Source organism: Phoenix dactylifera, chromosome 6 (assembly GCF_009389715.1).
Source record: "Phoenix dactylifera cultivar Barhee BC4 chromosome 6, palm_55x_up_171113_PBpolish2nd_filt_p, whole genome shotgun sequence".
NCBI classification, from domain to species: domain Eukaryota; kingdom Viridiplantae; phylum Streptophyta; class Magnoliopsida; order Arecales; family Arecaceae; genus Phoenix; species Phoenix dactylifera.
The window spans coordinates 16,228,858-16,238,896 of record NC_052397.1 but is presented as its reverse complement, the minus strand read 5'-3'; the positions used below and the strand labels follow the sequence as shown (position 1 = coordinate 16,238,896).

Genomic DNA, 10,039 nt, shown 5'->3' with positions numbered 1-10,039 from the left:
AACACTAATTAAATCCTGTTTTGATATAATGTTAGTACAAGGAATTAGACTAAGGCTTTTGTAACTCGCAACCCCAACCCCCCCTAACCCAAAAGTAAAACAAAACAAAGCATAACAAATAAAATATATAAAAAAAATCACTCATCATGTTTGACTTGGGTTTGGCAATCATGTCCTTGTTTTCTGGCTCAATAATAACAACCTATATTCTCTCCCGGTCACCGTACCCAAAAATGAGTGGGCTGCGGACTGGATTGCCTTCTTTACTGCTTGGCATTCAGGAGAGGTCTTTTGGAAGAGTTATATAGTTGTTCCTACTTCTCTTCGCCATCTCCTCTCTTGGCTATACTTGTGAGAATCCGTACGGGCGTGTGTTTAGTCCCATATCGGTTATTCGCTGGGTAGATCTTGGGTACTTATACAGGATCAAGGAACCCAAATAATAACTTCCGGCTAGCCATTTTGGGTGAGGTCCTGGGTTGTTACAAATGGTATCAGAGCGGACCCGGCTCATAACCTATGTGGACTAGAGGACACTGCAGCACGGATCCATTGGGGCTGACCACGGGCCAATCGTGGTGTTTGTGATTAGATTTGAATAGATATGAACCCTTAGCCTGACGAGGACGTCAGAGCTTGAACGGGGGGAGTATGTGAGAATCCGTACGGGCGTGTGTTTAGTCCCACATCGGTTATTCGCTGGGTAGATCTTGGGTACTTATACAGGATCAAGGAACCCAAATAATACCTTCCGGCTAGCCATTTTGGGTGAGGTCCTGGGTTGTTACAATACTCATGCAAGAATTGTGTGAGAAACCGTGGTACCAAAAATATATATATATATATATATAGTAGGACGGCCCACAACTTACAAAACTAAGACTATGATGCATATTAGGCCCACCCCTGAGCCTTATACTTGAAGCCCGTTGCTGCTACAGTTACAAATTTTAGGCCTTGGGCCTCAAGTTTGGTATACAGTCGAGGTTGCCCACAGCTGGAACACTGGGGAATAGCCTCAAACAGGGGGGGGACTAAGACGATCCGTTGTGTTTGGCCCACAACTTATTGAAGCTTGGTTGTCGACCAGGCCTGGACCTATGGGCTGGGCTTGCCCATCGAGCACCAGCAACCTCCTCCTCTTTTCCGACTCTATTGATCGAGTTCGGACGGCCGTGATTTGATGAATTAGACCGTCAAGATCGGGATCCGGACTCCTATTTATCTTCCCTTTCTGGGTTTTTTGTTTTGTTTTTGTCCTCCTGGGGTAGTGGGAGAACGAATCGTGAGGATGGAACGCGGAGGCCGCCGGCCGAGGGCGGAGGAGGTGATCGCCAAGCTGAAGGACGATGGCGATTTCGACGAACTCCGCCTTAAAATCATCCGCAAGGTCAAGGAGAATGTAAGTCCAACACCGATCTCTTCCCTACCTTTTTTTTCTTTCTTTTCGAGCTTTTAGGTTATTTTGGATGAAATTCTGATGCCCTTGGACACATATAGAATGATGAATGCTACCTTATTTATCTCAAGAATTACTTCCCTAAGTTACGAATTTTTGTTGTCGAGAGATCAATCCTACCTGTCAAGAAAGAACCTTCGACTGAACCAGAAAAAGATGATGAGTACGTTGTTTTCATTATCGTTATTAATTAGACGGCAATACTGAATTCTACAACTTCGAGTTCTTGAGTGGCTGTAGAGGCTCCATTTAATTCCTCAAGAACAGGGATCTGAACAATTTTGGAAGAAGTACTTGAATATTGGAAAAGTAACCAGGGATGTGTCTTCTTTAAACTATTGTCATCAAACCTATCTACACCATGACTTTTTCCATTATAAATTGTCGCTGTGCCTTGCTTTAGCATTATAGATGTCACAGTTTCCTCAATTTCACTTCAGCCATCGCTTTGTTGGAGTTTATGCCTACTCTTCTTATTTGTTGGAGCCAGCATTACATAAAATCATACGCCACCTTTGATAGAAGAGATGGTGTCATCACTCTTTTATGAATCCTTATTTTTGTTATATTGTTTGATCTTGGTTATATCGTAGGTTGTTATGTTCAATATGTCAGCTGTAACAGAGTCCATGTGATATCTTATATTGGAGAAATCAATCAGGCATTGGCCTACATGCACCTGCATCATTGTGCATTCAAGCATGCTAGGCTGGTAAATTTTTGAAACATGTTAGTTAGATTGAAGATTTGAAAATCCATTTATTTGTGGTTAACTTAGTCAACTTTCAATGGATTAAAGACAACACTCGGATTTCCTCTTTTCTTTTCCCCAAAGAATACCTTTAAAATGATTATCGATACTCTTTTTGTTTAAAAAAAGAATCCTTGGATGGCACAAAGCATGCGTGATAAAGCTTCCAACTCTCTAGAAGTTTAACTCAGGGAAGCCGTTGCTGGTTATGCATGTAGGTCATCAGTGGACTCGTAGTTGTCTTGAATCTAATATTCTTTAATCTAGTACCCGGTTGTGTGATATCCTGATAGTCTGATAATTCTGTCAGCTGCTTCCTTCTTTTGTGGAGAAGAGTCTCCCTACCTCATTGTATTATGATCTTAACTTTTTGCCAACTTTTTCTTTATCACACTTTTGAGCAGTAACCATTCTGGACTCTGTTTTCTCCCCCTTGTTCTTTGACTTGAATGCTTATATCACTTCTTGGAATAAAATAACTGCCACACCTGAGAAATTGTATATCTAACTTCTCCTGCCAACATAGTATGTGAATGATAAATTTCATAGGATATAATGTTTGTTCCACTCCATGTATGGGGATTAAGTCAGTGATGCTTTCCATTTTATTTTGTTTTAATAATGAGTTCTGAATCATTTTGACCATTTCTTCTGGATAACAGTCTTTGCATCCTGATGGAGCAATTCCTAGTCACACTCTCATTCTACTGCAGCTTGTGCGATGTTCTGCTTTGGCTGGATAGAATCTTCCAGTCTAAAATTAATGGAAGAACAAATTGACTTGAGAAATGTGAAGAGTGTCTAGTAGAAAGATACATAATAGGAACAAATTCATTTGCTGGATTAAGATTAGAGGAAAAGACACGATCCTAAGAGACTGCTATAAAATTCAAACATTTTTTTTCAGGTACCCTAATTTTTTTTCCACTATATTGATCTCACTCCAAGCACAACTTACAAAAAACTTTTGCGATTAGGTTACTTGTTGTTTTACAATTGCATTTTTTTTATTATGGTTTAGTTGTAGTGACTGACAAGAAGCTGCATTTAAAACAAGGTTTTCAAAAGTTTTGGTTTTAGTTGCAGTCCCCTTGATAGGGTTTTGATTTCAGCAAGTTTAGCAGTTTCAGCAATGTCACTTTGAGTTTCTAAGTTTTGGTCCAAAAAAAAGAAGAAAATATTGAAAGAAATAAAATAATACAAGGCAAGCTACTTCATAATATTTTATTTTATTTAAGTCATCTCAAGTCATAATTTATATACTTTTGGGTAGTTTCATGCTGAAGTTAAATTTGATTTAGACTTAGCTCATTAATCATAGCACATGAATGTATCAATATATTGGATAAAATATCAAATATCACACAATCACACATAAGGTAACAAGATAAGGACACAAGGACATAAAATTAATTGCATATCCCACTTCTCATCATCCAAAATAATATAAGAGCTCCTAGATGTGCACATGCCTCTTCTGCATATTACAATGTCGTCCTAGACGTGCACATGCATCTTCTACATATTTCAGTGTTATTTAAAACTTAAAAATGCATATCAAAATTGTATCTTACAGACTACCATGATAAAATTGAGATAAAAATAACATGAATTAGATCATTAGAGCCTTAAATAAATGTGCAGTTGACTTATAAATAGTATTTTACATATTTACTTGGAGATTAAAAAAAAAAAAGAGCAGTTTCAGTCAAATTTGGCCAAACACAACTAAAAATTTCGGTCAGTTTTGGTTCACTCTTGGCTGAAACCAATTTGTTTCAAGTTTCAACTGAAGTGGATCAGGGCCAAAACAGAACGGCTTCAAACCTTGATTTGGAGCAACTGCAGAAGACAAGAGATGTCATTGAACTCCCAATCGAGTTGCAAAATCAAAACGAAGCCAGCAATAGGCATATTGCCAGTGCCACACTCATTGGGCTGACTGCATTTTGTTAAGAGAAGCTTTTATGGCTTGTAGCCCCCACAACCTCTCTCATTCACCTTATTTTATTGCAAGATAATTCTAGACTACCTCACCCTCTCACATGAAGTCCCAATTTCCTCCAAATCTTTCTACCTATCATTTGAGATTCCAGGTGCTCATCAAGTCCTCATGTTGGATCACAGCCATCAACAGGTAATTGCTGGGTGGATCTGGTCATAGTTGTTTTGTATGAACTTCAGCATATTTCTTTAGAGAGGGGTTCCTTGGAATCAATCTAGATTGTGTTTTATGTAACACAGTTTCTGGGAGTTTGATTCATGAAAAAGAAAATATTTGAGAGTTGTTTCTTGGGGGGGCTAGGCTTCAGCTTTCACCACCCTTTTTTGGCTTTTAGCCCTTTTATTCATTTCACTGCTCAATGAATGTGAGTTGGACCGTCCACCATTGCTGAAAAAAGAAAGAAAAGATCATAGCCATTCACTCATGCTGTCTCTCTGATCTCTCTCATGTTAAATTACTGCAATCCACGTCACTTCTCATGTCAAGACTACTCCTGTAGTGCTAAAACATTTTCTGGACAGCATGTTTGCTTGGTGGACTGCTCAATCATGACTGAAGTTCTACTTCACCGTGTTGGTGTTGATCTCAAAATGTTTATCAACTTCAACGTACCAATAACTTGCAGTCTCATTCCAACTTGTACATGTACCACTTACGTTTGATGCTAGTATTTCTTATTGTTCAGAGGTCTTGATCAACAGGCTGTTGCTCTATGTCATTTGTATTTTGCTTGAAGTATGTAGACTGGCTGAACGAGTCTGCTTTGTCGCAGGAGGAGCTGCGCAATCGCATTGTTATGGAGGTTAAGCAATCGGTAGTCCTTAATGAAGAGGGTTCTGAGAAATTAAAACTTAGACAACTTTCCGATGGTATTTATCAAGAGCTTGGGTAAGCTGAGCACTTTCTCTTGCGGTTTGAGATTTGTTTACCTCTTCAGCTATGGATTGGTATATATATATGAGTGTACCATGAATGCCTTATTATTCATACTGATTGTTATAATCTTTGCAGGAGCAAGATAATGGGACAAATCTCAGATGAGGTGTGGAAGGTTATCAAATCAAATGAGAGCGACGTCAGAGGGACAGTGGAATCAGTGTATAATAGAATAGTTAAACCCGAGGAGAGGAAAGAAGATCGCTCTTCTCCCCTTAAACAACAATCAAGCAGTGGTAAAGAAGATCATGCTTCTCTAACAGCTTCTACAGGTGATTCAAATGCTACTGATAATGGGCCACAGGAACCACCAGGCTTTGCTGTAGCTGATCAGCAGGGCAGGAAGAGCAAAGAAGTGGAGCACAAGGACATGCTTCATGATCAGAAACCACACTCCAACAAAGATGAGCTTCACAGCCTACAGCCTGTAGATGATGCTGTACCACCTGGCTTTGGTCCACGAATTAGTGGGATGGAGCAACCAGATGGCGGCAGTGATGAGGACCCTGATGTGCCTCCTGGTTTTGGTTGACAATTATCCATATGTAGGCTACCATAGTTTGTCCCACAATGTGCTTGTCAATTTTGGAGCGCTCTCTCTCTCTCTCTGTGTGTGTGTGTGTGTGTGTCTGTCTGTCTGTCTGTGTTGTGAAGATATCATTGCTATGTTTGAACTAGTTTCTCTCCCAGGAGAAAGGTGATAACCAGTGGGCCAAAGTTCTGTTGGTATCATCATTGCTATGTTTCATATATAGAAGCTCCAGAATTCATGGGTGAACCTGAATGCTGAAGGCATAAAAGGTGTTTTCAGATGCTCTTTAGGCTTTGGAAGATATGGACCCGGTGTCGGTTCAGGCCTGGTTAAGTCAAGGTTGTGAGTTACGAATTTCGGTGGAAGGGAGCAGGGCTATAAATGGATTGGATTGACCTGCCTCCGATCTGAATTGATCTGGCCTAACCCAACGAAGTTATCTGGATTAGGTTTGGATTCAAAACATATTCTCTTTCGCATAGGGATGGAATTCGAAGAGCCAGAATTGATCCCATAGTAGTATAACATGCACTACAGCCTTGATTGTGAGAAATTAATTTTATTTTTATCTTATAGTTAGATAATAAAATATGCTGTTAACTATAACTATAGTATAAATGTGGTTACGTTCAAATATTATATAATATGTTTTTCATAGTGTCAACATATTTCATACTGCTATTTTATTGCATAATGTGTCAATGATAATAAGGTAATCTATTTATATATATTTATTACGGTCTATGTTAAGATTATTTTTGACCCATTTTGATTTGAAAAATCTGATGGATTGCTTATATTTAAATATACCTCTAATCTGATCCAACTTGAATGGAATTGGACTTAGATTTGGATTTGTTTTTTGTGACCTAATCCAAATATATATTGGATTTGGATTATAGCCGTCCCTAATCTAACCCGATATACTTGCAGCCCTAGTAGGGAGGGGTAAATATACCCAGGACCGAATAATGATTTTTTTTAAAAGGAAAGGGAGGGCAAAAGCCCCAACCCCGATTTCGTTAAGAAATGAAATCAAACATAAGAAAAGATTGCAAAGTAAAAGAGCCAACCAACGATCCTTTGAACTTTCAATCACTTTCAGTGATGATCAACCTGAGAATTCTTAGTCCAGCACGGCTTGATTTAGATAGGCAATGCCCGTTCCAAGATCTTAGTTTATTAGTTTATCATGCTCGACTCTATGCATGCACTAGCTTGAGTCTATATGCAATTGAGTGCAAGTTAATATTTAGATATGCAATTCATGGTGCTTGGAGTTATGACGTTGCCCATTATCTCTTGTTCTATTACAATGTGAGCTATGAAACTTATGTCGTTCACCTACAACTTTAGGGAGCACTCCTTTTTCTTTTTCCAATAATTTCTGAGAAGAACAATTCTTCCGCACTAAAAGTGAACCAAAAGCAACCAAAGTTGGAAATCCTATTATCATCTAATTTATAGTTTGACATTGTAGAATTGCAATCAAATTTTCCGCTTCTTATCACATGCATCTCGTGGTTAATACTATATTCTAACTAGATGTTCAAATTGAGTATCCATCTTCCATTAGTTATCTCTTCAAAAAGGAAAAAAGCACACAATCAAAATGGGAGTAAGCTTGCCAAATTGTATAAATAACTAAAAGTTCCTTTTTAATTAGGCAGATGATTCAACAATTGATACTTTTGCTCATTTGCATTTTAATGATAATACAGAGATTTTTTTATAAAAAAATTTAGATAGTCTCGTAAAAGTCATATTATGCAAAAAAATACATATTTGGAGAGAAATTATTAGGTAGACCAAGTCCACGGTTCATCCTAGATAAATTCATTTCATCCTAAGGTGAAATTATTACATGGATTCATTTCGCTCTAGATCTACAGTGGATCTGATCCACCTAATAATTTCACTATTTTGAGGAAAAGCGGTGTTCTGTCATTTTGAGATTTTAAGTTAAGGTCACATCAATTTGATTTGTTTGGAACTAGAATTAGATTATTTTACCAAATATAATGATTTAAAATACCATAATCATACACAAGAAGTTAGACATGATATGGATATCCGTACTTTGTTAGTTACAAACCTTGAACTAATTTAGTTTGTCTAGAATAAAAGATTTAGTTGTGCCATTTACTTAGTCAATTCATTGATTCACAAAAGATTATCATAATTAGGTTCAGACGTCCCAATTACCTCTTCTCCTATCCCTTCTTTTTGATAGGGAAACTAGAAAGAAAAAGAACACTGCCACCTTTGCAAAAAGAAACAATCTAACTGTATTCACTTGAGACTAGTAAGAATAAAAACCCAGAAAACCAACATATAACAAGCTATTTAAAGGTATATTTGGATATTTCTAAAGAATTAGGCTAAGAATTCTGTAAGAATTAGACATGTGGGCCCATCCGATTTAGATCCTAGTCTTTGGGCTGCAAGAAGTAATAAAAAAAAATTATGGGCAAAAAAGTATTTGGTTAATACGTTTATATGGATAGCTTTATTTATGAGAGTACATAATTTTTGCCGACCTAACTGCTTCTTGGATTTCCCCCAAATGAATTTGGCTGACATTGTGAGCCATTCACGTTCCAACCCTAGCTATTCTTATCTTGGTCAATGATTTTGTACTTCAATCTATTTATCCAATCGAACGTAGAGAGGACTATTATACTAACTCGGACCGTTGTGTCAAATAAGGAGAGACCCAGACTTGGAAAGAGGAAGAGAGGTATGGTTACCTTGGGAGGTGATGTTACCGCAAGTGGCTGCCGCCCTATAAACCTAGGGTTTGGGGCGCCCTAGGGTTTCTCTTGCTCTCAGAGAGGTGGGTTGGTGTCTCGGTATCTCCTCCCCCTCTTTCCGGTGTCCGTCCTTTTCCTAGGGTTAGGGTTTCTGCTCTTTCTTCCAAAACCCCCTTCTCCGATGACTACTGACGTCGAATACCGCTGCTTCGTCGGCGGGCTCTCCTGGGTCACGGACGACACCTCCCTCGAGAGGGCCTTCAGCCAATTCGGCGAGGTCCTCGAATCCAAGGTCCCGAGCTTTCGATTCTAGGAAAATAATTTTTTTTTTTGTTTTTTTGGTGTTTTCATTGTACCTAGATCTCAGATCTGAGGGTTTCTTGGTGCAGATCATCAACGATCGGGAGACGGGGAGGTCGAGGGGCTTCGGATTCGTGACCTTCAGCAACGAGCAGTCGATGAGGGACGCCATCGAGGGGATGAACGGGCAGACGCTGGACGGGAGGAGCATCACCGTCAATGAGGCCCGGTCTCGGGGTAGCGGCGGCGGCGGCGGCGGGTTCCGCAGCGGCGAAGGGTATGGCGGAGGACGCCGCGAGGGCGGTGGCGGTTACAGCCGCGAGGGCGGTGGCGGTTACAACCGCAGTGGTGGCGGCGGCTACGGCCGTGACCGTGGGTTCGGCGGTGGTGGGTCCCGCTACCCGAGGGGCGGCGGCGCGCCGGACGGGTACTGGCGGAACTGAGGCGTGTTCGCCGGCCGCGGCCGGCCGCGGTTCGAGAGGGCCGGGCATAAGGAGACGGTGTCTCTCGTGCTATCTATCTGTTTGCGGGGTGTGCGGTTTTATTATTTTTGGTTTAATCTTGTCTTCCGTTTAGGGTTCCGTTCCGTTTGGTTGAGAGAGAGAGAGAGAGAGAGAGGTGTTTGATGCTTTAAAAAAATTAAAAATGAAAAAAAGAGAGTTAGGGATAGTGTTTGTGTGGATAGGGTTGATGTGGTTTCCATGCCTTTCATGTTAATAGGTGCTTTACGTTCTGGACTAATGGAAGGACGTTGGTTGATGGTTGTAAAACTTCACATAGCATGCAGGATTACCAATGGAACCTAGTGTTATCTTGTGCTTTCGAGATGAACGTTCTTGCTCTATAAGCCACCTCTACATATGCTTAAACTGTGATGGAGTAACTATTTTTGCTGTTTTAATTAGTTGCTGTGATTGAAATTTATCTTGTGAAGTGCCAAAGTTTTGACAGATGATGATCATAAAGGTTTTCCAATTCAGCTTCAGGCAGCAGCACAGTGGAAAAGGCCAGTAAAAAATAGCATGGAATGTGTGTAGAATGGTTAATAGGTGATGAGCCCCACAATTACTATTCTTTTCAGCCATCGCTCAAAACAAAATTATTGTGCCGTGAAACCATGTATGGCAGAACGTTTTTCACTGTGATTATGAATCATCCCCAATGGCTGTTTCCCTGGTGTACCTGTTCGCAGAAAATCTTCATACCTTCTGCTAAGATCTTGGACAAAATCCTGGGCATCCTCTGCTGAATGTCGATATGTTGGCCGGCTTGGGAGCTGGCGGTACCAAGGCTGTAAGCATAT

At 40.0% G+C, this 10,039-nt stretch overlaps 2 protein-coding genes across 2 annotated transcripts; both read left to right on the top strand.

The window, feature by feature from the left end:
- The first annotated feature begins 1,244 nt into the window (after window positions 1–1,244).
- Window positions 1,245–5,929, top strand: LOC103707611. Its single transcript, XM_008792159.3, has 3 exons — window positions 1,245–1,402; window positions 4,988–5,103; window positions 5,227–5,929. The coding sequence occupies exons 1-3, from the start codon at window positions 1,292–1,294 to the stop codon at window positions 5,681–5,683; spliced, it is 684 nt and encodes a 227-aa protein (XP_008790381.1). The 5' UTR covers window positions 1,245–1,291; the 3' UTR covers window positions 5,684–5,929.
- Window positions 5,930–8,362: 2,433 nt separating this feature from the next.
- On the top strand, window positions 8,363–9,593 carry LOC103707612 (glycine-rich RNA-binding protein GRP1A-like). The gene is made up of 2 exons (XM_008792160.3): window positions 8,363–8,728; window positions 8,826–9,593. Exons 1-2 carry the CDS (start codon window positions 8,618–8,620, stop codon window positions 9,177–9,179), a joined length of 465 nt encoding a protein of 154 aa, XP_008790382.1. The 5' UTR covers window positions 8,363–8,617; the 3' UTR covers window positions 9,180–9,593.
- The last annotated feature ends 446 nt before the right edge of the window (window positions 9,594–10,039 follow it).